The sequence below is a fragment of the Dunckerocampus dactyliophorus genome, chromosome 1, assembly GCF_027744805.1.
Source record: "Dunckerocampus dactyliophorus isolate RoL2022-P2 chromosome 1, RoL_Ddac_1.1, whole genome shotgun sequence".
Classification (NCBI taxonomy): Eukaryota; Metazoa; Chordata; class Actinopteri; order Syngnathiformes; family Syngnathidae; genus Dunckerocampus; species Dunckerocampus dactyliophorus.
This window is the reverse complement of record NC_072819.1, coordinates 4,037,521-4,064,950: the sequence shown is the minus strand read 5'-3', so window position 1 is coordinate 4,064,950 and position 27,430 is coordinate 4,037,521. Positions and strand designations below refer to the sequence as shown.

Below are 27,430 nucleotides of genomic sequence, written 5' to 3'. Positions count from 1 at the left end.
GGTGGTGCGCTGTCGGTTTTGGGGCGGGTGGGGTCCGGCTGCTGGTCTCGCCTTCTCAGTTCTGGTGTTCGGCCTCCCTGCGGCTTGGGGGCGCGGCACTCCCTCTCCAGGGATTTGCTGCCCAACGGGTGTCGGCTGGTGCTGTGTGGTGGGTTGCCCTGCTTGCCCCGCTTGTTTCTGTTGTCCTTGTCTCTCTGTTTTGTCCCCCTCTATCCCACACTCCCCTCTCTGTTTTCTTTTCTCTTCTTCTCTATACCCTCCTGCTCTGGTCTGGCTGCTCCAAATTTGCATAACAACAAAACATCAAAGTCAAATCAATTCTGTGTAACAGGGGAAGCGTATCTCACACTTTTCCCTGGTAGAACAAATCTGTTGAGCATGTAAGGGCATTTAGATCAACAATACTATCTGCCCTTATGGCTGGACAGGACAACAACAAAAAAAAGTAAATCTATGAACCCCTCAATCAACATCTGTGCATTACAAGCTGCTGGTAGGAGAAAAAAATCCAGAGACAAGACGAAGCAGAGATAGAGTGGAGTGAAAATGTGTTTGACCCCTTCCTGATTTCTGATTTTCTTTTGCATGTTTGTCAGGCTTAAATGTTTCAGATCATCAAATAAAGTAAAATATTAGTCAATGACAACACAATTGAACGCAAAATGCAGTTTTTTAAATGAAACTTTATTTTTAAGGGGGAAAAAAAATCCAAACCTACATGGCCCTGTGTGAGAAAGTGATTGCCCCCCCTGTTCACACCTGAGTTCAAGGGGAAAGGTTAGAAAGCCATTTTTAAAGCTTTGGGACTCCAGCGAACCACAGTAACAACCATTACCCACAAATGGTGAAAACATGGAACAGTGCTGAACCTTCCCGGGAGTCGCCGGCAAACCAAAATGACCCCAAGAACTCAGCAAAGGCTCATCTGAAAGGTCACAAAAGACCCCACAACATCCAAAGAACTGTAGGCCTCACTTGCCTCAGTTGAAGTCAGTGTTCATGACTCCACCATAAGAAAGACACTGGGCAAAAACGGCCTGCATGGCAGATTTCCAAAACTAAAACTACTGCTGAACAAAAAGAACATTAAGGCTTGTCTCAATTTTGCCAGAAAACATCTTGATAAGCTCCAAGACCTTTGGGAAGATACTCTGGTCTGACGAGACAGAAGTTGAACTTTTTGGAAGGTGTGTGCCCCAGTACATCTGGCGTAAAAGTAAAGCCGCATTTCAGAAAAGAACATCATACCAGCAGTAAAATGTTCTGGTGGTAGTGTGATGGTCTGGGGCTGTTTTGCTGCTTCTGGACCTGGAAGGCGTGATGTGATAAATGGAAGTATGAATTCTGCTGTCTATCAAAAAATACCGAAGGAGAATGTTCGGCCATCTGTTTGTTACCTTAAGCTGATACCAACTTGGGTTCTGCAGCGGGACAATGATAACATTTATTATCATCTCTGAAATGTTTATGTTTATGGGTTAATTTCACCCAAATCCCTACCTTGTGATTTGTTTTGGTTTCTTCTTAAGCTATAATTGAACATTTGTGACTTTATTTTTGTCGTTCCTTTATTGCCATGGTTTGTGCTTTTATTTGGAAGATTCACAGGATGTGCTGTTGCTCACGTCGTTAGTCCATTTATGTGCTGGCTGAGCGTTACCTCGGTGAGGGAGCAGCTAAACTCTATAATAACATTTCACGGGTTAAAATATTGTTTTATGTTATGCATATTCAACCCATGTCGTTAATTATTTATATTTCCTTAATTACATATCGTGTAGTGTGGCTTTTGGGGATGTTTTTGACTGTGGGAGCGCAAGCTAAATATTTAGCTAGCAGCCACGCTGGGTGTGTGCGAGAGCGTGCTATCATGCGTTGTGCTGAATGTGCCTTATTCCTGTACAGGGCTGTTGTTGAGGTGCTCATGCGCATGTCCTTTCCATATATTCCACCACTGCAGTTTGACGCTACTTGGACTGAAAGGAATAAACTCCTGTTCCAAAGCCAACTCTGTGTCCCTCCATGGTGCACCAGAAACCAACGCAGTGTAGTTGGGACGTGCAGCCGCACACCCAGCTCGGCTACATCAGGATATACTTTCGAAGCTTCTCAAGCTAGCTTAGCTTGCTAGCTGCTAACAAAGAGACCCGGAATCTATCAACACATCACTAAGCGGTTGTTGAAGAAACATTTGTAGTGGGAGAAAGAGTGATAGCAGAGTGCGAGGAGGAACTTTCTCGAACAAAAGAGGGAGAACGAGCGACAACGTCAACTACTGGACGCTGTTTTCAAGAAGCCTCAAATCGGGTTACACGGAGCAGGTTAGTTTCATTCTTACTCTCACTTGTTTATAAGCTTTCTATTTGTTCATTAAACACTACATTGGAAGAATTTCTACGTCGAAGTCCATTTTCTTTATGCACTCCACATATCCATCGTATTGATATCAAGAGGTGGTTCCAGAGTCCGATCGACACTCGCGTGACGAGATTGATATTTTTCAATTGTGTTGTGTTTATATTCAAAAACATGTGTTTTTGTGAACTTGTATCTTTAATAACTTGTAAAAAAAAAAAAAAAAAAGGAAAACAGACGGACTCAACTCAGTTTGTTTACTGCAAGGCGGCGGCCATTTTGAACAGAGTGCAGTTTGTATCACTACGCACACACGGTGGTTCAGGAACAACCAGTATTACTCCGAAAGGGAAAAATAGGTACATACACTACAGGATCCAGTCTTCTGGGTTCTTTCATACAATATTAATCAATCACACTAGCAGAACATCAAGCTGTACATAGGCCTGTACTACAAAGCAGGATTTCTTCATATCCAGGATAACTTAGATGATGTCATTGTCTGTCATAATTGGGCATGCCAGCCATTCATGTTTTAAAAACCTCCTTTATCTATAAAGTTATTGACTTGTAGGTGTTCGTTTCAGTTTGTGCCGCAGTAGACGTGCGTGCGCCTTATAACACGCACGGGCAATTAAAAAAACATTAAGGTCGTTTCCTGGGCTCCCTGTAAGTGTGCACTAAATTTCAAATATAATTTCAAACATTATATCTATCTAATATATCACTATATTGTGCGTCCAGTTCCTGCTGGAGTACAGCATGCCTTGTGAGGTCTTTGTAAATAACATTGCTAGTTTAATGTTTATGTGTGTTAATTTAAATTTTAGATGTTTATTTTTTGTGAGTTGTAAGACTGCCGTGTTTGATGAGTGTCCTTTTGCACTGTGTTGTCAAGCTAGTTGTTGGCTATCGCTTGCAAATTGAAGAGCGCCTTCCTTCAGCAAGCTCAAGTGCTTCGGACTCTGCAGAGTAACAATGCCATCTACTGGCTGGAATTGTAAAGACAAGCCACTCAGAAATATCTTTATCATGTGAATGTGAGCAAGGGTGAGCAGATAGCGCCAAATCTAATGTGTATTTATCAGGAAAACAATAGCAAAAGCAGCACAGTAGTGGTGCATGTTTTGACATTACCTTTTTGTGTGCAGGAGGTGCTTTTTCCCCCACGTCTGTATATTATAAAACTCTACTTGTCAGCTGGTGGGACCCTGACTGCTGTGAGCGACACTGATGACATCCTTAGAGACATTGTCAGAACATATGCTGGTGCAGGACAATGCCTCGCGTGACAGAGCAAAGCTGGACTTTTCTAAAGCATGTCTTTGTCTTCCTGTGTCCTGCAGACGTCAGTGAAGAACATCTTCCCCTTGAGCAGCAGGAGTGGAGCTCCAGTATGGACCAGAAGGAGCCACAGCCACCCCACATTAAAGAGGAGGATCCACAGTACCTCCCCATTAAAGATGAAGAAGAGGAGCCACAGCCCCCCCATATTAAAAAGGAAGAAGAGGATCACAGCATCAGTCAGGAGGGAGACTATTTTGAAGGACTGGAGGAGTTCCCAGTGATATGTGTCACTGTGAAGAGTGAAGATGATGAAGGTGAAAGTGAGGAGAAGAGAGAGGTGGAGCCTCCAAGCAGCAGCTCAACTCAACACATGACAACAGAAGCTGATGGAGACCACTGTGGAGGATCACAAGCACACAACCTCTTAGCTCCACTATCAGATAGTGACGACACAACGTCACACTCTCCTGACACTGAAGCTGATATGACATCTCACACTGACAACTCCTGCTGGAAATGCTCTCAATGTGACAAAACCTTTGGCGGCAAGGGAAATCTGCAAAGACACATGAGACGTCACACTGGAGGGAAACATTTTCCTTGTACAGTGTGTGGTAAAAATTTCTCTCGGAACATATCTTTGAAAGTACACACAAGAATACACACCGGAGAGAAACCTTTTCCTTGCACAGTGTGTGGTAAAAGTTTCTCTCGGAAGATGTCTTTGATAGAACACACTAGAATACACACTGGAGAGAAACCTTTTTCCTGCGCAGTTTGTGGTAAATGTTTCCCTTGGAAGATATCTTTGAAAGCACACACAAGAAGACACACTGGCGATAAACCTTTTTCTTGCGCAGTGTGTGGTAAAAGTTTCCCTCGGAGGATATCTTTGACAGAACACACAAAAACACACACCGGGGAGAAACCTTTTCCTTGCACAGTGTGCGGCGCAAGATTCTCTCAGCGGGGACATTTGAAAGAACACACCAGAATACACACCGGAGAGAAACGTTTTTCTTGCATGGTGTGTGGTAAAAGGTTCTCTCAGCGATCACATTTGAAAGCACACACAAGACTACACAGTGGCGATAAACTTTTTCCTTGCACAATGTGTGGTAAAAGTTTCTATAAAAAAGATGACTTAAACAGACACACAAGAATACACACCGGAGAGAAACCTTTTCCTTGCACGGTGTGCGGTAAAAGGTTCTCTCGGCAGTCACAAGTGAAAGAACACACACGTATACACACTGGAGAGAAACCTTTTTCCTGCGCAGTTTGTGCTAAAGGTTTCTCTAAGAAGATATCTTTGATAGGACACACAAGAACGCACACTTGAGAAAAGGCTTATTGTTGAATGTGTGGTCGGCGATAATACACCAAAAGGACAAATATGGCGGAACACTTGACTTTTTTTGACAGGACGCATTCAGTTGGATTTCAAAGAACACAATAAGGGAAGTACAATTTCGCAAGACAGTATTACTCTTCGAAGAAGCTAAAGTTGTGCAGAAGATGGACTTCTAATGTAACTAACTGACATGATGAAATGTTTGTTTCATGTCTCACGTGTAGACTAGAGTATTACATATTTGACCCTCTTGTACCATAAAACATGATAATCGCTCTTCCACTTCAATATCTCCTGTGTTGCGGTGTTGTCTGCATATAAAGGATCAAGTTAATATAATGGGAAACAAAACGATTTTGGGGAAAATTAGGTTGTGAAAAAAGTTATAATGTTACAAAATTAAAGTCATAATTACAAGTAGAAAATTTACAAGAAGAAAGTTGAACTAATTGGGGGGGAAAACAGTAAAAATGGAAAATCAGCTGTAATTTCACAGTAATACAGTCAAAATATTAAGAGAAGAAATTTGTATTAACACAAGAAAAATAGTTGCATTTTTGCACGAATAAAAGTTGTTATATAAACACATTTTTTTTTTAAAGTAAAGAAATTATGAGAAAAACAAAGCAAAACTAAGTTGTAATTTTTGGAAAATTAGGTTGGGGGGAAAAAGTTATAATATTACAGAAAGAACATTTTAAAAGGGTTGGAGATGAACTTCTCTGCTACCTAATAAAGGCCACAAGGACCACTCTGTTCAGTAAACTTCACCTCCCCTTACGTGTTTGTTCATCTCCATTTATGAGAAGGAATAAGACACACCAGTAGAAGGTTAACAAAATGTACTGTAAATATGTCAGAATAGAATCACCAACAGAATTCTGGGCTAAATGTCTTTTGTAGTGGCCTCCTGCAGGCTCCCGACGAGAAGAAGAGAAAGTCAACCCCCAGCATTAAAAGCCACAGCTTTTTGTAGATGTCTTCCAGCTCTCTCGGTGAGATACTTCCTTCTTCACCCCCAGTTATCCTTATTGCCGTCTTTGTTTGCACAATCCACTGTGAGTGTCATGACTGCAGAGCCTGGGACCCTCTTGTGATTTCCTGTCAGCAATGATCTCTGCACAGATAACACAAGCGCACAATACAGCAAATATCAGACCTTCTAACAAACATCAAAAATGACTTTCATTAATTCCACTTCGTCATAAATCCAGATGAGCCATAGAAAGCGGAAGATGATGGACTTATGCGCATGCAGTTTTTTTTTCTTCTATGGTATGTCAGTAGTAGCAATGTTACAAAATTTTGAAATGTTTAAAATGAAGTCTGTGATAAAGCATGACTTCAATCTTAATTTGATACCTCATTCACTTCTCTACCCGAAATATTAAAGAAGTTAAAGCAGATTTTATACAGGAAAATAGTGCCCTTTGTCCCCATTGCTTTAACATTGAGTCAAAACAAAAGTTCTGATCGACCCACGGACAACCGTACTACAAAATATATAATAACTTAGGCTGTGAAAATCTGTTTTAAAAGTCAGCAGAGTAGCCATTTACATGTTTGTGATCATCAAAAAGTCCAGAGAAGGAAGTCAAGTGTCAAATTTTTCATGTATATGCCTCACACTGCAGTGCAGCAACACGCTGTGTATTCGTTTTCACCCCACACTAAGCACAATGCAAATGCGACATGTAGTAAAGTACACTGCTCAAAAAATTAAAGGAACACTTTGAAAACACATCAGATCTAAACTGGGGGAAAATGATCTTGAATATCTTTCCTGATAATAAGTAGATGATGTATTAGTAACAAAATGATGGTCCAGATCTGGGAGGAGATCCCCCAGGACACCATCCGTAGTCTCATTAGGAGCATGCCCCGACGTTGTCAGGCATGCGTACAAGCACGTGGGGGCCACACAAACTACTGAGAATCATTTTGAGTTGCTACAATGACATTTTAGCCAAATGGACCAGTCTGCTGCATCATTTTTTCACTTTCATTTTTGGGGTGTCTTTGATTTCCCCCCTCTATAGGGTGATCATTTTCATTTCTATCAAATTATGTGGCATCATTTTGTTACTAATACATCACCCACTTATTATCAGGAAAGATATTCAAGATCATTTTTCCCTCAGTTTAGATCTGATGTGTTTTCAAAGTGTTCCTCTAATTTTTTTGAGCAGTATATTTTGTAGTACGGTTGTCCGTGGGTCGATTACAGCTTTTGTCTTGACTCAATGTTAAACCAATGGGGACCGAAGGCACTATTTTCCGGTATAAAATCTGCTCTAACTTCCTTAATATTAGCGGTAGAGAAGTGAATAAGGCATCAAATTAGTCATGCTTTATCAGATATAATCGATATCAGATTTAATCACAGACTTGTTTATACAAATTTCAAAATTTTGTAACATTGCTACTTATCGCATTTGATATCTGCTTAGCGATGTGTTGATAACTTCCGGGTCTCTTTGTTAGCAGCTAGCAAGCTAAGCTAGCCTGACAGGCTTCAAAGTTGACCGAGACGAGTTTATTCTGTCATGAATAAAACAGTCTCTCACTGTCATTTAATCTCTGCGCAGTACACGGTAAATATTTTGAACAATTATCCATTGTGTTTTCTCCGAAGGCTACCGGAACATGTTTCCTCAGGCGGCGGCCCGTATGCGCTTGTGCTTTGGAACGCCCCCAGTGACGTCACTTCGCGACTGACCTATCGCGTTGCACGGGAACACCATATCCCATAAGAATGTTTTTGTTTCACGACCGTTAAGGCTTTGTGATAGCAAGAGCGACAAAACATCAGGCTTCAATACAGTCACTCAACATAATTTGTAGTGTTAGAAAGAAAGACAGCAAAGTGAAAGAAATAAGGACTTTATTGACAAAAGACAGTGAATCACAGGGCACATAAGGACCAACAATACATTCAGACCTTCACTTAGAGAAGCCATGGACGTCATTAGTTGTGTTTTAGGCTGTTTGAGCCCCTCTATGTCTTTCTTTGCGCAACCCTGGCCAGGTATTGAAACAATGAGAACCCCCCTTTTTTTAAGGGTCTAGTCAACAAGAACAAAAGTGTGTTCATACATGTGATAGATGCAGCAAATAATGCAAACATTTAATAATAATGTCAGTTAGCAACATTAGAAGTGCTTCTTTTACACTGTTTTTTTAAAAAGTCATACAGTCTTGCTTATTCAAACTTCCATTAGTATTCTTTGAAATCCAGCTGGATGCGTCCTTTAAATAAAGTTTTCAAGTTTCTCCCCAGCGTGGATTCTTACGTGTTCAATCAAGTTTGTAGTATTTGTGAATCGCTGACCACATACTAAACAAGGATAAACATTATCCAACGTGTGTGTTCTTGCGTGTACTGTCAAACCTATCTTCTGAGAGAAACCTTTACCACAAACTGCACAGGAAAAAGGCTTCTCAAAAGGCTTCTCTCCAGTGTGTACTCTTGTGTGTCTTTCTAAGTCACATTTTTGAAAGAATCTTTTACCACACAGCACGCAAGGAAAAGGTTTCTCACCACTGTGTATTAATGTGTGTGTTTTTAAACGTGACTTCTTCACAAATTCTTTACCACAGATTGAGCAGGAAAAAGGTTTCTTTCCAGTGTGTATTATCGAGTGGCTATTTAAATCACCTTTTTCTGTGAATCGTTTATTGCACACCGAGCAAGCAAAAGGTTTCTCTCCAGTATGTCTTGTTATATGTCTCTTTAAAGCATCTTTTACTTTGAATTGTTTACCACACTCCGGGCAAGGAAAAGGTTTCTCTCCAGTGTGTATGCTTGTGTGTACTTTCAAGTTTGACGACGTCGAGAATCTTTTACCACAAATTGAGCAGGCGAAAGGTTTCTCACCTGTGTGGTGTCTCATGTGTATTTTCAGATTTATCTTGCTAACAAAAGCTTTGTCACATTCAGAGCATTTCCAGCACATGTCAGTGTGTATTTTCATGTGTGTTTTAAGACTACGTTGGTGTTTAAATGTTTTGTCACATTGAGGGCATTTAAAGTGTGGGTTGTCCGTGTGCACATTCATGTGTCTTTTAAGACTACGGTAGTGTTTCAATGTTTTGTCACATTGAGAGCATTTAAAGCGTGTGTTGTCAGTGTGACATGTCATATCCGCTTCAGCGTCTTCATCATCAGTGTCAGGAGAGTGTGACCTTGTGTCGTCACTATCTGATAGTGGAGCTAAGAGGTTGTGTGCTTGTGATCCTCCACAGTGGTCTCCATCAGCTTCTGTTGTCATGTGTTGAGTTGAGCTGCTGCTTGGAGGCTCCACCTCTCTCTTTTCCTCACTTTGACCTTCATCATCTTCACTCTTCACAGTCACACCAATCACAGGGAACTCCTCCAGTCCTTCAAAATGCTCTCCCTCCTGACTGTTGCTATGAGCCCCCTGTTCCTCTTTAATGTGGGGGTCATGTAGCTTCTCCTGCTCCATTCTGGAGTTCCACTCCTGCTGCTCAGGTGGAAGATGTCCTTCGCCGACATCTGCAGGACACAAGAAGACACAGAAATATTGAAGGAAAGTCCAGATTTGCTCCAGTCACATGAGGCATCGTCCTGCACCAGCAGTTCTTCTGACAATGTCTCTGACGATCTCAACGGTGTCCTACTCAACAGTCAGGTTACCTCCAGCTGACACACGTGGAAAAAAAAAATATCTCATGGGTTGTCCTAATACTTTTACATGACTGTATGTATTTTTTGGGAAAGCCAACTCTTCTCCTGCTCCTGCTCACATTCACATTATAATGCTCTAACAGAGTTGCTTGTCCTTGCAACTCTGTCCAGTAGATGGCATCATAACCGCAGGGTCACAAGCACTTCAGCGTGCACCAGGAAAAAGGAAGACAACACATTGCAAATGAACAGTCATCAAACAGAATGACAGTCTCGCCCACGATGGGCAACAAAAATAAATAACACCACAGGTAAGTAAAATGAAGGTAAAATTGTGTCGACACATGACTTATGTCGTAGTATTCGACAGCAATATCTTATCCCTGCCGATTACCAATCCAAGCAAATACACAAAATTATGACAAATGAAGCGACACTTTCCCCATCAAACAAAAATGAGACAAACATTTTGGCAGAAACAAAATCCATTGCTATCTCATTTGGTCTTGTACAGTAGTTGGGAGGGACTAGTTAGGAATATATCCAATCGCAGCTATTTTATGTGCATGTGGGGGGAGAGGGGGCTGGGGTTGAGTTATACAGGAGATCTAATCAGAACTACTGTCTGTGTGAGGCAGTGCAGTTGTGTTTTCAACTACCAGCATGAAAACAAGACAGAATGCATCGTTACACACCGAAATATGTATACACCTGGAAGACGGAGAAGAGTAGACATATGGACACATTTCACTTTGGACGCCATGGACTAAAAGACACCCTGTAAACCCTGTGTCTCCATTATCACTGCTAAAAACACAACCAGTAAGTAGGCAAGCTAATAGTACTATATTCCTTATGTAGCAGGATGGACATCGTCATCCAGCCTCTTGGGTATGGTGTTGCCTAGCGGCCGCGTTATTTCCCCCAACTCTCTTGTTTGTTAGTGCGGAGGTATGCCCCCTTTCTGGTCACCTTGTGCAATCCTGCTTGCCAGGACTGAAAGCAGTGTTGTTCGCAATTCCTTCTTATATTTGTGGCCTTTCCAGTATTAGACAGGGAGTCAGTGCATTGGTTTTAGGGGACGGAGGGACATTACGAATATACCGTAATGTTTGAATGTCCTTGGCTGTTACAATAGTCCAGTTGTGAGTTACAAGTTAAAAGTTATCAGTCTTGTGAAGTAGAAAGTTTTCGGTATCGGTTTGAAAAAAATGATGTCGTGCAGCTCTAGTTTTAACCTTCATCTTGCTGGCTGGGCTTCGCTCTTTTAAATTGTTTGGCCTTTTTTGCCATCTCAGGACTGTGTGTGCTGTCGGTTTGGTTAGTTTAAAGTGCCCATGACACCAAAACACACGTTGTTCCTGCTTTAAGTCCACCACCATAGTGCCCGTACCCAAGAAGAGCAACCTGACCTGCTTGAATGACTATCGCCCTATAGCACTCACTCCTATTGTTATGAAGTGCTTTGAAAGAATAGTCATGACCCACATCAAAAAGAGCATCCCGGCGGCAACTGTGGACCCTCTACAGTTTGCATATCGCCAGAACCGGTCCACGGATGATGCAGTCAACACTGCCATCCACACAGCCCTTTCTCACCTACAGGGCCAGGACACATACGTCAGAATGCTATTCATAGACTATAGCTCTGCTTTTAATACAGTCAGCCCCCACAAACTCACAAATAAGCTCCTCACACTTGGCCTGTCTCCCTCCCTCTGTAACTGGGTGTTTAACTTTCTCACAGGCAGACCCCAGTCAGTCAGAGTCCAACACCAGCATCATTAAATTTGCGGATGACACTACAGTCATCGGCCTGATCACTGGTGGTGTTGAAACATCATACAGAAGAGAGGTGGCGGACCTCATAGCTTGGTGTCGTGCTAACAAACTCCTTCTCAATACAGATAAGACTAAAGAGATGATCATCGACCCAAGAACAAGGGAAAAGGAGCCGCATAGACCCCTGATTATTGATGAGACTGAGGTGGAGAGGGTGAAAACCTTCAAGTTCCTTGGCACACACATCAGCGAGGACCTCACCTGGTCTCACAACACCCAACAAATTCTGAAGAAGTCCCAAAGGAGACTGTACTTCCTGAGAAGACTGAGGAAATTTGGCATGCCCACCACAATCCTGAGTTGCTTCTACAGATGCACTATCGAAAGTGTCCTAACAGCCTCCATCACTGTTTGGTACGGTAACTGTACAACACGTGATAGGAAGGCACTCCAGCGGGTGATCAAGACCTCACAGAACATTGTTGGGGCAGCCCTCCCCTCACTGCAAGACATTTATAAAACTAGAGTCCTACGCAGAACACACAACCTCATCAAGGACAGCACACATCCACAACACATTATTCACACTCCTACCGTCAGGCAGACGCTACAGGAGTTTGAAGTCCAGGACCACAAGGCTGGCAAACAGCTTTTACCCACAGGCCATCAGGCTTCTCAACGAAGCACTCACACATGCCGCACGCAACACACACTCATAGCACTTTATTTATTTATTACTTATTTATTTGTATGAATGTCTCTTCTTTTTGTTGCTGCTTAATTTATTGGTATATATGTTTATGTGTTTATGTTTCTTATGTTCTTATTCTTTCTTGTGTTTTCTTTCTTTTCTTGGGAGAATGAACAGAATAAGATTTTCATTGCATGGTATTACTGCTGTTTTACCATGCACATGACAATAAAACTCTCTTGAATCTTGAATCTTGAATATTTCCTATGTTAGATGTATGCTCAAATGTTGTAAAAGTTTGGTTATTAAAAACAGTCTCCTTCCAGAGTCGGAGGCAGAATGCAACCTGGGACGCCCCCGCCAATGTTTCAATTGGTGGCGCACTTTTTGTTCTTTGGTGTTATACATATTTTTTTTATATTATGCCCGAGTGTTGTGTGGCAGGCTTTTGCTCAAACACTCGAGCAGAAGGAGCAAGCTTGTTCTCCTTTCCAAAAGACCCAATTCGTCGATATACATGAACCTGGCAAATGCAATGAACGCGAGCAAAATGGACACAGTCAAATTTGTGGGTATTTTGCTCGGGACACTTCGAGGACAGTTATTTTGATGCTATTCCTCAAGTAAAGGAAAGGAGTGTTTATTGGCGGAGGACGACCATCTTTTCTCGACCCAGACCGGGTGCGAATGAAAACACGGGCACCGACGCACACGGCAATACAGAAAGTCCAAAACCCAGACGACGTTTGACTGTGGAGAAGTGTGCCAGGGTGACAATAAGTAAGTCCACATTTTTGTGCTAGATATATTCTACCAATCTTAGAATAATAAGCATTTTCATGTCAAACTTCTATGCTAGCATACAAGCTGAACAGTTATCGTTTTTCCTCAATCACTGCTCACTGGTGTTGTCTGCATATATCCCTGCCAGTAAAACAACATTCCTGTTTATTTTTGTTATTTATGGCTTTTTGTGTGTTATATAAGATGACAGTCCCCCACTGGCCGCTGGTGTAGACACATTTGCATCACTTTGACCATCGTTATCGGTTGCCTGGTCTTCAGATTGTTCAGAATCTGTGCCCATGTTGCTCTGTTGATCGTCAAGTCATGGCTCAAACCTGTTTGGTCTGAAGACGCTCCCTCAAACACTCCATTTTCTTCTACTTCAAAGAAAGTCTTCAATTACCAAAGAACCATCTGAAATGTCAGAAAATAGCTCTCTTACTAGTACAGTACTTTCATTTTGTTATTTGCTAACTTCTCGGGTGTCATGACCACTTTAATTTAGTCATTTATTATCTATATCTATCCATTCATTTTCTATGCCGCTTATTCTCACTAGTGTCACAGGTATGCTGGAGCACATCTCAGGTGACTTTGGTCGAGAGGCGGGGTACACCCTTGACTGGTCGCCAGTTAATCGCAGATTATCTATATCCATTACTATTATCTTAGTTATAGTTATATTACTTTGCAATTTATTTAGTGTGTAAATTATATGCTTGTCTTTTTGTTTTTCCTCTTCTTTGTTTTCGATGTGGCTTTGTGGTGTATTGATTTTGAGCTTGAATTTGAGTTGTTTACTTATTTTGATAAACATATTAAAATCCCTTCATGGTAACGTTGAATGCTTTTAAAACAAGAGTGGTAAACTAACTTAGCAGTTTTGAATCCACGTCTTCTGCCTTACTAGTGCAACGAACCTCGTGCGTCCTTTGGTCATAGTATGTAATCATTTCCTTGAGTGAAACCCGGAAGGTGGCGTTGTCCGCTTCCTTTGTTATAAAGTTATCTTTCGTCACCGTCCTGCGCAACACTTACCATATATGACCTAGTAAGTGTATATATGACTGGTAGTGGCAACTCCCCTGGTGGACACTACAATATATAATGAGATATTACTTGTATAATGATGTGTTCATTATCTTTCAACTCACGGAGCCCAGGCAACTACAAATGTGAAATAATGAACAAATAGAAAGCTTATAAACATTTGAGAGTAAGAATAAAACTAACCTGCTCTGTGCAACACAACCTGAGGCATCTTGAAAACAGCGTCCAGTAGTTGACGTTGTCGCTCGTTCTCGTCTTTTGTTCGAGAAAGTTCCTCTTCGTACTCTGCTATCGTTCTTTCCAACACGACAAATATTTCTTCAACAGCCGCAGTTAGCCGCCGATTCACCAACGCTCTCAGCGTTTGTACTTTACACATTTTCAGACAATCACAGTACTTTACGCTCACACTTGATTTCTCCTCTGTGTTAGCAGTTAGCAAGCTAAGCTAGCCTGCGAACCAAAGACGCCAAATATAAAGATGTTCACTTCCGTAGTACGGCTGCGCGCGCGGGTTTTGTCGCCATGCTTGTTAAGCAGTGTCCAATGCACTGTTGCCAACTTTTCAGTAACAAAGGCAGCTATTGGCTGTCGTAGAAGTCGCTAGATGACGCCATCGTCTAATTTGCATATGATGTAACCGCTGTTTAAAATTAGCACAACTGAACAGCAAATGACAGATTATGCTGTTTTTGTTTACGGCTCACATTAACATGACTCAGTGTGGTTTGCGAGTAGTACACTCTTCGGATGAATATATGTAATAGCAACTGGTTTATCAATTAAGTCAAACCTGTCTATAGTGGCCACTGAAGGGAAACAGCAAAAGTGGTCGCTATAGACAGGTGTGACGCCAGAAAAAGTCTCTAGATTTGTCGCTAGTCATTTTTGAGAAAATATGTCATCGGGGGGGCAACCAAGTTGGCAACACTGATCCAATGTCCTCAATACTAGTGATGTGAAACTCAATTCCTTTTACCGACTCCAGTTTTTATGAGTCACTCACTAAAGTGAATCGAGTATTAGATTCATTTTAGTCAGGGAGTTATTTTTTGCCATAAAAAAACATTAAGAACACAGTTGGACTCACACAGTGTATTAGTAACACAAGACGCATGCCGTATGGCATTCTAAACGGAAAATACAAGCAAACCAACAAAATTTTATTGTAAATTTTCGACTGTAACCGCTAAACACGCTAACCAAGGTTGCACTGCGTTGCATACTATAGCTGATTGATTATAGATTTGATTTGTTGTTTAGTGGTGAGGCATGCACGTAAGACAAGTCTGCTTAAAAAAATACATTTATAATAAATAAGGGCTGTCAAAAATAGCACATTAACAACGGTAACTAATTTATTTATTTAATTCAGTTAAAATTTTTAGCGTAATTAACGCATGCGAAGCCACACCTCTGTTATGACGGCAGACGGAAGCATAGTCTAGTGTGCCTACACAGTCACACAGAGTCTGCCGCTCTTTTATAACTTTACTGTGACCTGAACACATCAACGGCAGTGAAACCCCATCACTGTATATGTATACCCAACCCACAAACACGTCTCTAGTCCTCCTCGGAAACGACACTTCCTCATTGTCACAGATGAGTGCGAGATGCATTCACGGACACTCTGAAAATCACAACGTCATGATGCATTTATGTGTGGTTTAAATAAACGGAAAGACAAAGAAAAACAATAAGTGGATATTTGTATCACTCACTAACGTAACTCTGACTGCAGAAGTACGAGTTGATGCATTTAAGTATGCTCGGAAATCCCAGAAAATACATCTACACTCAAAACATGTGAATTCATCCTAAATTACTTGGTGACTTTGAACGCAACTCTTCAAGGCTGTAATAACGCACTTAAAGTGTGTATCAAATGTTGTGCTACTATTAAAGAGACTAGTGTTAGGCAAATATATTTTCAGACACGTGTGGTATCTTTTCGCTTGAGTTAAATTTTCAGTTCATTTGGAGCTGTTAATGCATACAAATATAGAACTCATTCTGTCCTGTCATTTATCTGTTTGTTCCTTTATTTTTTGTAAAAAAAAAATACAGTCAAAATGGGCACACATTGCTGCAACTGGTGATTAATCATGATTAATTAATTTGAAAATTGATTAATTTGATTACAATTTGTAATCATTTGACAGCCCTTCTAACAATACTTAATATTACAAGTTATGTGATTAAAATGTTATCATAACTATATATTGTCTATATATAAGATAATATTATTATAACTATTATGAAGACTTCATATACAGACTAATATCGGACCAACAAGATATATGCGCGAGAACCAAAACAGCTGCAGACTGAACATGAAAATGGTTTCTCTCCAGCGCATGCCCTCAAATTTCCCACCCGAGAGAAGCTTCACACAAAATGAGCACAGGTACTACTTTCATTCCATTTTCATTTTCGTCATGTTTTTTCTCACTTTTGGCTCCTCCCTGTCAGGGATCGCCACGGCAACTCAAACACGTGAACGGGTTTTGGCTTCGTTTTTTCACCGGATGCCCTTCCTGACCCAACCCTGGCCAGGTATCGAACCCTCGTGTGCATTTCTTCTACTGATGATTAAATGTACAATTCTCAGGTCTAAAAGAAGAAAAGAAAACTTTGCAAACATTTCATCATCATGTCAGTTAGCAAACGTTAGAAGTCCTTTTGCACAGTTTTTGTTTTTTAAAGCGCAATACTGTCTTGCTTATTCGCACTTCCCTTATTGTGTACTTTGAAATCCAGCCGGGCACGTCCTTTTTCTTCCCATGGTGGATCCTGATGTGTTCAGTCAAGTTTGTTCTCTTTGTGAATCGCTGACCACACATTCAACAAGAAAGGTTGTTTCCTCAGGAGTGTGTTCTCGTGTGTCCTATCAAAGACATCTTCTGAGAGAAACTTTTACCACAAACTGAGCAGGAGAAAGGTTTCTCTCTAGCGTGCGCTCTTGTGTGTCTTTTTAAATGACCTTGATGATTGAACTCTTTCCCACAAACTGAGCAGGAAAAAGGTTTCTCTCTAGTGTGTATTATTTTGTGTCTACTTAAATGAGCTGCAAAATTGAATCCTTTACCACACACCATGCAAGGAAAACGTTTCTCTCCAGCGTGTATTCTTGTGTGTGTTTTTAAACCACATTTTTGAGAGAATCGTCTACCACAGACTACACAAGGGAAAGGTTTCTCTCCGGTGTGTATTTTTATTGCATGTCTTTTTAAACTATTTTTGTGAGAGAATCTTACACCACACACAGTGCAAGGAAAAGGTTTCTCTCCAGTATGACTTCTACTGTGTACTTTTAAATTTGATTGGTCTGAGAATCTTTTACCACAAACTGAGCAGGTGAAAGGTTTCTCTCCAGTGTGGTGTCTCAGGTGTTTCTTCAGATTTCCCTTTTGAGAAAAATGTTTGTCACATTGAGAGCATTTAAAGCGTGTGTTGTCAGTGTGACATGTCATATCAGCTTCAGAGTCTTCATCATCAGTGTCAGGAGAGTGTGACGTTGTGTCGTCACTATCTGATAGTGGAGCTAAGAGGTTTTCTGCTTGTGATCCTCCACAGTGGTCTCCATCAGCTTCTGTTGTCATGTGTTGAGATGAGCTGCTGCTTGGAGGCTCCACCTCTCTCTTCTCCTCACTTTCACCTTCATCATCTTCACTCTTCACAGGGTCACCAATCACTGGGAACTCCTCCAGTCCTTCGAGATGCTCTCCCTCCCAACTGATCCTGTGATCCTCCTCTTCCTTTTTAATGTGCGGGAGCTGTGGCTCCTCATTTTCCTCTTTAATGTTGGAGGGATGTGGACCCTCCTCTTCCTCTTTAATGTGTTCCATCCTGGAGTTCCGCTCCTGCTGCTCAGGGGTAAAATATTCTTCACTGACGTCTGCAGGACACAAGAAGACAAAGACATGCTTAAGAAAAGTTTTCTTTCAAACATGCACACAAGGTTACAGTGAAATCCATCACATATTCACAGTTCGCCAAAAAGGAGTAGGAAGAAGCAGAGCTTATTAAATTCTACCCCATCAAAGAAATGCCACCACCCACAGACGTGAAGGGAGTACAGAGATTGGTGGGGGATGGTAAATTACCTGTCGAGGTTTTACAAGTACCTTTCAGACAACTGAGACATTAGAAGAATCTATGGATGGATGTAGAGGAGAATGCCTTGAAAAGACTGAAAATGAAATTAACACAAGTTGCAGTTGTAAAGTACTGCAGCCCGAAGGAGGAGCCAAATCTACGATGTCATGGGAGTAAAACTGGACTTGGAGCAGCACCGGTACATGGAGACTGAAGCGGCTAACGTGGTGGACTATTTGCCAATTTTGGCTGAACGAATGAGGATCATTCGCACAGCCACACAAGGAAGACACAAACTTCAAACTTCTGGGAAATTGGCTGTCGCCCAGATACCAAATCTAGCAGAGTAAACAGGAAGTTAAAAGCCCACTTGCCAGACAAGACATCCAGAAAAGTTAAAAAAAAAAAAAAAACAGCAGCAGCAAAAATGGAAATGTCAATAGTAATTTTACAAGACCAAAGTCAAAATATTAAAAGAAATATGTTGTAATGCAACAAAAAAAGTCTTAATTTTACATGAATAACGCTATAATATTATGGGGGAAAATAATGTGATTTTACTTTAAAGTTAAAATGTTAAAGACAAAATATGTTATTTTTTAAATATCAGCTTGAGAAGCAAACAAAACAATATAAAGTTTTATTTTTTGGAAAATTAGGTTGGGGGAGCAGTTAGAATATTATCGGAGTAAAGTCAAAAGTCATGATTATAAAATTACAATTTACAAGAAGAAAATTGAAACAGTCGGAAAATTTTAACAAAAATCCCAGCAAAAATGGAAAAACAGCTGTAATTTACTGGAATAAAGTCAAAATCCTAAGAGAAAAAAAAGTCGTATTCTAAAGAGAAACAAAATCTAAATTTTCCAAGATTAAACTTGTAATATTATGAGGACAAATCACATCCTTGAGTTCAAATACTAAAGAAAAATATGTCTTTAAAAAAGTTGTAATGTTATGAGAAACAAACAAAACAAAATAAAGTTAATAAAGTAATTTTTGGAAAATTAGGTTGGAGAAAAAGTTTTAATATTACAGAAGTAAAGCAAAAAGTATTATGGGAATAAAGTCATAATGTTACAAAAAAAAAATTACAAACCATATTTATAAAGAAAGTTGAAATCAAAAATCAGCAGTAATTTTACAAGAATAAAGTCGAAATATTAAAAGAAAAAAGTCGTAATCTAACGAGAAAAAGTCTGAACACTGTTGTTATATTATGAAGAAAAATAACATAATTTAGTAGCATAAAGTTGAAATGTTAAAGAAAAAAGACGTATTATGAGAAACAAACAAAAGAAAATAAAGTAGTCATTTTTGGAAAAGTAGGTTGGGAGAAAAGTTGTAATATTATGGAAATAAAGTCAAAATATTATGAGAATCAAGTCATAATATTACAAAAAAATGCAGATATTATGTCAGAAGAAAGCGGAAATATTTTCAAAATGTCAAAAAAAACAGCAAAAATGGTTAAAAAAAAGAGCAAAGCGTTAAGTTGATATATTAATGGGGGTTTTTTTTGTGTTTTTTGTTTTTTTACCCCTGCCGTAAGTGAATAATATTCAAAAGTCACTGGGGAAGAAAAAGTAGTGGGGAAAGTAAGAAATTGCTTTTCAATTATATTATTAATCTTTTATTGTTTAAAATTACAATTTTTGTCTTCAAAAGAAAAGGGATGTAACAACTACAAGTGTCATTGTTGTTTATGTTTCACACGGACGTCTTGAAGTGACGGACCGGAGTTGAGCGTTGACTGCTACCGAGATGTACGTCTGTACTCCTTGATAAATAAAAATACCCAACGAGCAAGGCTAATATAAATATAAATAATAAAGCTCGATCGTCTAGTTTGAAGAGTCACAAGACAGAGCCAACCGAAACACAGTCTACACTTACAACCTGAGACAGGTCAACTTGACAGTAGTGTTAATGAACATATAGAAAGCTTACAAACATGTGAGAGTAAGAATGAAACTAACCTTCTTTGTGTAACACAACTTGAGGCTTCTTGAAAACAGTAGTTGACGTTGTCGCTCGTTCTCCTCTTTTGTTCGAGAAAGCTCCTCCTCGTACTCTGCTTTCGTTCTTTCTTACACTACAAATATTTCCTCCACCGCCGCAGTTAGTCGCTGATTCGCCAACGCTCTCGGCGTCTGCAATTTACACATTTTCACACAATCGCAACACTTTAGTACACTTTACACTCACACCTGAGCTCTTGTGAGCCAAAGGTTGCTAACTTCCGGGTCTCTTTGTGAGCAGCTAGCAAGCAAAGCTAGCTTGAGAAGCTAAGTGTACTGAGACGAATTTATCCCGGCATTAGTAAAACTGGCTCTCGCTATCACTTAATCGCTTTATCGTCCTCATTAAATGTATTCTTCAATTATTAATTTTGTTTTTCTCCGATTGCTACCCTGAATATAGTTCCAAACACTGATCTAAAAAAAGACTGGATCGAGCAACCTATTGTTTTCACGCGCCAAAATTTGAAGCCAGATTTTTTCGATCGCCGCCATCTTGGTGAGACCACCTTACGCGCCACAGCTTTGTGATTGTGCTGGTATACAACGCAGAATTAGTGAAAAATCATCAAAAACATCAGGAGTGCCAGTGAAGGAAGCGAGGATGAGGAAACACAACTTAAAAAGCACTTCCCAAGAACCTTCCACTCGTAAGTACTTTTACTTGGCACCTTTTTTTGACCTGATATATGTGCCACTACTTGAACGGCTTTGCTTTGAAAAGTTCTCGAAATGTAACCAAAAGTTAAAGTATGAACTTTGATGGGTGGTTTTGCAAGAATTTTCTAGTTACACCTTCCTGTAACAACTAGGCCTTTTTTTGGTGCCTAGCCTAGCAATCAATGATAAAATTATTTCTGTGCAGTTTTTTACAGTAGGCTTTGAGTATTTCCACTTATCTAATGTCTTTTTGTACCAAAAAACAGCTTTTTTAAAAGCTACCACAACTACCAAGTTACATTAATTCTGATACCACACATGATTCACGCAAAGGTAGAAGACATGTGACAAAATTTCTGCTTTCTTCCTGCCTTAACCTTATCCTGAGATAAAAAAAAAAAAAATGGTTTACCGTAGGAAAATAATTAGACAAAGATAGACTTTAAATTCCGTATGTAAACAATGTTTGCAGGCTGCCACACAGCCAATTTTTCGTTCGTCTCGAAGCTAAAATACATCTTACTAGCTTGATAAATGACACAAAAGCGTATAAATCTGAGTAGTTATAACCTTTAGCAGTTGATTTTGGTGGCTATACGATCAATCGAAGTTTTACCAGTGCGTTGCCATACTGTTGTCTCACAGCAAAGTGGTCTCACCAAGATGGCCGCCGCAAATTTCCATTGGCTTCAAAAATAAAACAATAGAAGCTCGATCCAGTCTTTTGTTTAGATCAGTGGTTCCAAAGTTTACGGCCGGTGTGCGCATGCGTGTTGCAACGTCATCAGTTACTCTTTCGAACGACTCGACTGACACTCCATAGCATCGGAGCACTTCGTTCCATCAGAATGTTTTTATTTCACGACAGTTTATGTTTTGTGAATTCAAGAGAAAAAAAACATCGCATTTATTAAAGTCACTCAAGAAACAGTTGTAGTGTTAGAAAGAACGACAGCAAAGTAAGACAAATAAAAAGCTAATTGACAAAGCCAGCCAAACACAGGACACATAACAACAGAACATTCACGTCATCACTGAGTGGAACCATAGTTATTATTAAGTTTATTTGAGGCTATCTTGAGCTTTCATATATAAAATTTTCCTTCTCCAAATGAACTGAAAGTTTCAAACAAGCTCAAAGACGCCACACATTTAAAAACCTACTTGTCTCCTGAACATGAAAATAGTTTCTCTCCAGTGCGCGCCCTCAAATTTCCCACCTGATCGAAAGTTCATGCAAAATGAGCAAATGTATTACTTTCATTCCATTTTTATTTTCGTCATGTTTTTTCTCACTTTTGGCACTTCCCTGTCAGGGGTCGTCCGGGCGAGTCAGTCACGTGAACGGGTTTGGATTTGTTTTTACACTGGATGCCCTTTTACTGAAGATTAAATGTACAATTCTCAAGTCTACAAGAAAAAAAAGTGTGTTCATGCATGTGATAGATGAAACAGACGTTGCAAACATTTCATAATAATGTCAGTTGGCACACGTTACAAGTCCTTTTACACAATTTTAGTTTTTTAAAGAGCAATACTGTCTTATTCGCACTTCCCTTATTGTGTACTTTGAAATCCAGCCCGGCGCGTCCTTTTTCTCCCCATGGTGGATCCTTATGTGTTCAGTCAAGTTTGTTCTCTTTGTGAATCGCTGACCACACATTCAACAAGAAAGGTTGTTTCCTCAGGAGTGTGTTCTTGTGTGTCCTATCAAAGACATCTTCTGAGAGAAACTTTTACCACAAACTGAGCAGGAGAAAGGTTTCTCTCCAGTGTGCACTCTTGTGTGTCTTTTTAAATGACCTTGACGATTGTATTCTTTCCCACAAACAGAGCAAGAAAAAGGTTTCTCTCTAGTGTGTATTATTTTGTGTCTACTTAAATGAGCTGGAAAATTGAATCCTTTACCACACACCATGCAAGGAAAACGTTTCTCTCCAGCGTGTATTCTTGTGTGTGTTTTTAAACCACACTTTTGAGAGAATCGTTTACCACAGACTACACAAGGGAAAGGTTTCTCTCCGGTGTGTATTTTCATTGCGTGTCTTTTTAAACTATTTTTGTGAGAGAATCTTACGCCACACACCGTGCAAGGAAAAGCTTTCTCTCCAGTGTGTATCCTCGTGTGTGTTTTCAAATCACTTTGTCGAACAAATCTTTTACCACACACTGTGCAAGGAAAAGGTTTCTCTCCAGTATGAATTCTAGTGTGTACTTTCAAATTTGATGGGTCAGAGAATCTTTTACCACAAACTGAGCATGTGAAAGGTTTCTCTCCAGTGTGGTGTCTCAGGTGTTTCTTCAGATTTCCCTTTTGAGAAAAACTTTTGTCACATTGAGAGCATTTCCAGCGTGTGTTGTCAGTGTGACATGTCATATCAGCTTCAGAGTCTTCATCATCAGTGTCAGGAGAGTGTGACGTTGTGTCATCACTATCTGATAGTGGAGCTATGAGGTTTTCTGCTTGTGATCCTCCACAGTGGTCTCCATCAGCTTCTGTTGTCATGTGTTGAGTTGAGCTGCTCCTTGAAGGCTCCACCTCTCTCTTCTCCTCACTTTCACTTTCATCATCTTCACTCTTCACAAGAACACCAATCACTGGGAACTCCTCCAGTCCTTCGAGACGCTCTCCCTCCTGATTGATGCTGTGATCCTCCTCTTCCTCTTTAATGTGGAGGGCCTGTGGGTCCTCATTTTCCTCTTTAATATTGGATGGCAGTGGAACCTCCTCTTCCTCTTTAATGTGTTCCATCCTGGAGTGCAACTCTTGCTGCTCAGGAGTAAAATGTTCTTCACTCACGTCTGCAGGACACAAAAAGACAAAGACATGCTTTAGAAAAGTCAAACTTTTAGTTTTATTTCAAACATGCACACAAGGTTACAATGAAATACATCACATATTCAAGGTTTGCCAAAAATGAGTAGGAAGAAGCAGAAGCTATTAAATTCTACCCCATCACAGAAATGCCACCAAACGCACCAAATGGGGGATGGTAAATTACCTGCAGAGGTTTTATGAGTACCTTTCAGACAACTGACACATAAGAAGAATCTATGGATGGATGTAGAGGAGAATGCCTTCAAAAGTCTGAAAATTAAATTAACACAAGTTGCAGTTGTAAAGTACTGCAGCCCGAAGGAGGAGCCAAGTCCACAATGTCATGGGAGTAAAACTGGACTATAGGAGCAGCACCGGTACATGGAGACTGAAGCGGCTAACCCGGTGGACTATTTGCAAATTTTGGCTGAACGAATGAAGATAATTTGCACAGTCACACAGGAAGACACAAACTTCAAACTTCTGGGAAATTGGCTTTCGCCCAGTTACCAAATCTAGCAGAGTAAACAGGAAGTTAAAAGCCCACTTGCCAGAAAAAACATCCAAAAAAGTTAAAAAAAAAAAAACAAAAAAAAAACACAGCAGCAAAAATGGAAAATCAATAGTAATTTTACAAGACCAAAGTCAAAATATTAAAAGAAAAAAAGTTGTAATCCAACGACAAAAAGTCATAATTTTACATGAATAATGCCATAATATTATGAGGAAAAATAATGTAATTTTAGTTGAAAGTTGAAATTTTCAAGAAAATTTTTTTTTTTTTTTTCAAAGTCGTAACATTTTGAGAAACAAACAAAACTAAATAAATTTGTATTTTTGGAAAACTAGGTTGGGGGAACAGTTAGAATATTATGGGAATAAAGTCAAAATATTATGGGGCAAATATGTCATGATTATAAAAAGACCATGTACAAGTAGAAAACTAAAACAGCTGTAATTTACAAGAACAAAGTCCAAATATTCAGAGAAAAAAAGTCGTATTCTAAAAAGAAAAAAAAATCGCAATTTGACAAGAAAAAACTTGTAACATTATGAGGAAAAATGTGGTCCTCTTAGAAGCACAGAGTTCAAATATTAAAGAAAAATAGATCATTAAAAAAGTTGTAATGTAACAAACAAAAGAAAAAGTTAAAATAATTTATGGAAAATTAGGTGGGGGAAAAAGTTTCGCTATTATGGGAGTAAAGTAAAAAATATTATGGGAATAAAGTTATAATATTACAAAAAGAAAATGTACGAAGATTATTTAAAAAGAAAGTTGAAATTTTGGAAAAATTTAAAAAATGCAAATATTGGGAAAATCAACAGTAGTTTTACTAAAATAAAGTCAAAATATTAAAAAAAAGTTGTAAACTAACACAAAAAAGTCATCATTTACATTAGTAATGTTGTTACATTATGAAGAAAAATAATATTATTTTAATAGCATAAAGCTGAAATAATAAGGAAAAATACGTATTTTGAGAAACAAGCTACACAAAATAAAGTTGTAATTTTTGGAAAATTTGGCTGGGGCAAAAGTTAGAATGTTATGGAAATAAAGTCAAACTATTATGGGAATCAATTCATAACATTGCAACAATAAAATGTACAGAGAAAAGTCTGGACACCCCTGCTGTAAGTGAAGAATATTCAAAATCACTGGGGAAGACAAAGTAGAGAAAAAGAACCTAACACTGACGAGGGTCATTGTTTCACACGGAAGTCTTGAAGTGACGGACCGGAGTTGAGCTGATGCTATCGAGATGTATGTTCGTGCAACTTCATAAATAAAAATAACCAGTGAGCAAGAGTAATAATAAATATAAACACATAGCTCGATCGTCTAGTTTGTAAAGTCAGGAGACAGAACCAACTAAAACACCGTCTACACTTACAACCTGAGACCGGTGCAGTTCACTTTCCATGGGACCTTGCGTTATAAATACAGTTTTAAAAAAGGTTTTTATGAGTAATGTTAATGAACAAATAGAAAGCTTATAAACATGTGAGGACAAGAATGAAACTAACCTGCTCAGAGTAACACAACTTGGGGCTTCCTGAAAACAGCGTCCAGTAGTTGACGTCGCTCGTTCTCTTCTTTTGTTCAAGAAAGTTCCGCCTCGTACTCTGCTGTCGTTCTTTCTCACACGACAAATATTTATTCAACCGCCGCAGTCTGTCGCTGAATCACCGACGCTCTCGGCATTTGTACTTTACACATTTTGACACAATCGCAACACTTTACGCTCACACTCGAGCTCTACTTAGCCAAGGATTGCTAACTTCCGGGTCTCTTTGTTAACAGCTAGCAAAAGCTAGATGCGAAGCCTCGAAGTTCACTGAGACGAGTTCATCCTGATATGAATAAAATCGTCTCTGTCTGTCACTTACTGTCTTTATCGTTCTCATGAAATATTTTTAACAATTATCCATTGTGGTTTTCTCCGAATGCTCCCTGGAATATACTGTAGTTCCAAAGTTGACGGCCGGTGTGCGCATGCGTGTTGTAACGTCACTTGTAACTTCACCGGCATCAGCCAAAAAATGATTTGTGTATGTGGTGACTTCAATAATGATCTTCTGAATCCAAATAAATACGAGATATTAGATGACTTCATGGATGCAACGCACAATGCACAGTTTGAGTCTGTATCCTAAAATCACAAGACCAAGCAGAATTACAGAACACTGTGCCACGCTAATTGATAATATATTTACTAATGATTTTGATAATAACACGACTGGTGGTCTGCTGATTAATGACATCAGTGACCATCTTCCAGTGTTTATAATTTACAGTGAAAACTACGGCAAGGGAAAGGTGGAAAACAAAAAGACATTTCAAAGACTACGAACAGAAGAAAGAATGAAGGTTTTTAAGAAAGATCTGGAGGAACAAAGCTGGGAGTGCGTCTAAACACGTTCCGAATATTTATATGAAGCTTTACGACAAGCACTGCCCATTGACGGAATTGTCTAACAAGAAAATGAGGAGAAATCAACCGCTGATGACAAGGGGATTGCAAAATGCTTGTAACACATTATATAAGAGATTTATTATACAAAAAAACAAAGAAGCAGAAAATAAGTATAAGAAGAACAAAAACAAATTAACAAATATTTTAAGAATAGTGTGAGGAGCTCGGTCATCCGCGAGGAGCTCAGAGTAGAGCCGCTGCTCCTTCACATCGAGAGGAGCCAGTTGAGGTGGCTCGGGCATCTAGTCCGGATGCCTGCTGGACGCCTCCCTGGTGAGGTGTTCCGGGCATGCCCAGCCGGGAGAAGCCCCCGGGGCAGACCTAGGACGCGCTGGAGGGATTATGTCTCACAGCTGGCCTGGGAACGCCTTGGTGTCCTCCTGGTGGAGCTGGAGGAGGTGGCTGGGGACCGGGAAGTCTGGGCTTCCCTACTGAGACTGCTGCCCCCGCGACCCGGACCCGAATAAGCGGAGGAAAATGGATGGATGGATGGATTTTAAGAATATATAAGAGAGAATATTATAGCAAACTGTTAGACAAGAATAAAAATAACATTAGAGCAACATGGGGCATCTTAAACAGAACTATCAGGAATGGATCCAAGAAAGATGATTACCCTCAATATTTGAAACATGGAAATCTAAAAAATGGGGATATGATATACAAACATCAGTTCACAAACTACCGACAAAATAGTTTCTCTATTGCCACAATTTTCTAAAATCATAAAAAAAGCTATTCAGCAACAGATTAGATACATTTATAAGCAAGAATGAATTGTTGATGGATAGCCAATATGGATACAGAGCAAACATTTATGATCGAAATAACTGAGGAAATGACCAACGTTATAGACTGCAGAGAGTGCGCAGATGCAATATTTATGGATTTAACAG

The 27,430-nt window shown here is 39.7% G+C and overlaps 4 protein-coding genes across 5 annotated transcripts; 1 reads left to right on the top strand and 3 right to left on the bottom strand.

Moving 5' to 3' along the window:
- The first annotated feature begins 62 nt into the window (after positions 1-62).
- Positions 63-5,284, top strand: LOC129176834 (zinc finger protein OZF-like). 2 transcript variants are annotated; one of them, XM_054767293.1, is made up of 3 exons: positions 1,623-1,664; positions 1,961-2,321; positions 3,702-5,284. In XM_054767293.1, exon 3 carries the CDS (start codon positions 3,752-3,754, stop codon positions 4,982-4,984), a length of 1,233 nt encoding a protein of 410 aa, XP_054623268.1. In that variant the 5' UTR covers positions 1,623-1,664; positions 1,961-2,321; positions 3,702-3,751; the 3' UTR covers positions 4,985-5,284. The 2 variants fall into 2 exon arrangements, with proteins under 2 accessions (XP_054623259.1, XP_054623268.1); XM_054767284.1 differs by having other exon boundaries at positions 63-2,321.
- Positions 5,285-7,881: 2,597 nt separating this feature from the next.
- LOC129176625 (zinc finger protein 664-like) lies at positions 7,882-14,428 on the bottom strand. Its single transcript, XM_054766862.1, has 2 exons — positions 14,137-14,428; positions 7,882-9,512 (listed from the first exon to the last, which is right to left on the bottom strand). Exons 1-2 carry the CDS (start codon positions 14,330-14,332, stop codon positions 8,248-8,250), a joined length of 1,461 nt encoding a protein of 486 aa, XP_054622837.1. The 5' UTR covers positions 14,333-14,428; the 3' UTR covers positions 7,882-8,247.
- A 1,819-nt stretch (positions 14,429-16,247) lies between these two features.
- On the bottom strand, positions 16,248-20,468 carry LOC129176923 (gastrula zinc finger protein XlCGF7.1-like). Its single transcript, XM_054767449.1, has 2 exons — positions 20,034-20,468; positions 16,248-17,854 (listed from the first exon to the last, which is right to left on the bottom strand). The coding sequence occupies exon 2, from the start codon at positions 17,802-17,804 to the stop codon at positions 16,821-16,823; it is 984 nt and encodes a 327-aa protein (XP_054623424.1). The 5' UTR covers positions 17,805-17,854; positions 20,034-20,468; the 3' UTR covers positions 16,248-16,820.
- A 1,155-nt stretch (positions 20,469-21,623) lies between these two features.
- LOC129176912 (gastrula zinc finger protein XlCGF8.2DB-like) lies at positions 21,624-26,042 on the bottom strand. The gene is made up of 2 exons (XM_054767424.1): positions 25,585-26,042; positions 21,624-23,537 (listed from the first exon to the last, which is right to left on the bottom strand). Exon 2 carries the CDS (start codon positions 23,485-23,487, stop codon positions 22,420-22,422), a length of 1,068 nt encoding a protein of 355 aa, XP_054623399.1. The 5' UTR covers positions 23,488-23,537; positions 25,585-26,042; the 3' UTR covers positions 21,624-22,419.
- Positions 26,043-27,430: the final 1,388 nt, after the last annotated feature.

Coding starts and splice junctions, on each gene's coding strand:
- LOC129176834 (XM_054767284.1), top strand. CDS start 3,752: ATGGACCAGAAGGAGCCACAGCCACCCCACATTAAAGAGGAGGATCCA.
- LOC129176625 (XM_054766862.1), bottom strand. CDS start 14,332: ATGTGTAAAGTACAAACGCTGAGAGCGTTGGTGAATCGGCGGCTAACT. Junction 9,513..14,136: donor GGTTGTGTTGCACAGAGCAG/GTTAGTTTTATT, acceptor TGTGTCCTGCAG/ATGTCGGCGAAGGACATCTT.
- LOC129176923 (XM_054767449.1), bottom strand. CDS start 17,804: ATGGAACACATTAAAGAGGAAGAGGAGGGTCCACATCCCTCCAACATT.
- LOC129176912 (XM_054767424.1), bottom strand. CDS start 23,487: ATGGAACACATTAAAGAGGAAGAGGAGGTTCCACTGCCATCCAATATT.